Consider the following 1,105-nt stretch of genomic DNA (forward strand, 5'->3'; position numbering starts at 1 on the left):
TTGCATACTTTTTTTTTACTGACCAAAGTCTTTTTTTCGTTTTATAGGCTTTGAAATATTCCCAAAACTTTTTCATGAAGAGACAAAATTTCAGCGCCGCAGGCGAAATTTTTGAGAGATTATATGTTGCCCCTTCATGGTTGCATACTTTTTTAATTGAAATCTTTCTTTGTCTTTTTTTAGGCTTTGAAAAATTCCCTGACTTTTTTCGATTTTTGGCACTTTTTCGTGAAATTCCCTGACTTTTCCCTGACTTTTCCAGTCTCCATGAAATTCCCTGACTTTTCCCGGTTTTCCCGGTTTTCCAGTCTGGTAGACACCCTGTACCTAGCTTCATAATGACTGACAAGATTTTACAATTTAATAAAATACTTACTGAACTGCTTGCTTGAAGAAATCATAAGAAGATCCCTTTTTCTTTGTCTTTTCCTCATAGTTCCATGCAGTTCTCTGGTAAAGGTCTTCTAATTGCTGGTCAGAATCAAAGTGCAAGATTTCAGCCACATGCCGTAGAATAGAATGTACAGCCTTGGCTTTGGCATATCTTTCTGTGCATTTTTCTACATCTTCTGGGGACACTCGCCTTTTACTCAAATCAATGTAACCTATGAAAGAGAAACAATACATTTATTAGATTAAATAACATTTTCAAGTTCTATGTACGTATAGTAGGTTGTTTTCTTTTCAGTCATTTTTCCACGATTTAGAACGTGGGTAAACCCAGCCTACAAAAACTTGTGATATACCCGTAAATCAAATATTTTTTTTTTTTATTTTAAGGCAGGGGTGGCCAGACTTTTTTTGTTGCGGTTCCCTTCTTAACTTTCAAAAGTGTTCGATGTTCCCCCCTCTCCTCTCATGCTTTGCTTTCTTCTCTTTCCAAGAATCAGTGAATTTCTTGTTACAACTTGTTTCCGTATAACATTTATTAGATTAAATAATTTCTTCTTATTTATAAGGGATACCTGTAGCACAGAGAGGCATCTCATTTTAGACTTTTCTTCCATAGATATTCAACTGCCCATGATTTTTTCAACATGAACTTCATGTACAGTAAAATTTTACAAACTATTGTAATATCTCTATATTTCAATGTAAAATATAA

At 34.2% G+C, this 1,105-nt stretch overlaps 1 protein-coding gene across 1 annotated transcript in view; it reads right to left on the bottom strand.

Moving 5' to 3' along the window:
* Positions 1-627, bottom strand: part of LOC103519200 (eukaryotic translation initiation factor 2 subunit 1-like) — a 10,294-nt gene extending 9,667 nt beyond the window's left edge. Inside the window, exon 1 of the mRNA XM_026830779.1 lies at positions 377-627. Within this exon, the coding sequence (XP_026686580.1) occupies positions 377-627 (251 nt within the window). The remainder of the gene's footprint in view (positions 1-376) is intronic.
* Between the last annotated feature and the right edge of the window lie 478 nt (positions 628-1,105).

Source organism: Diaphorina citri, unplaced genomic scaffold (assembly GCF_000475195.1).
Source record: "Diaphorina citri unplaced genomic scaffold, Diaci psyllid genome assembly version 1.1 scaffold2604, whole genome shotgun sequence".
In the NCBI taxonomy this organism is placed as follows: Eukaryota; Metazoa; Arthropoda; class Insecta; order Hemiptera; family Psyllidae; genus Diaphorina; species Diaphorina citri.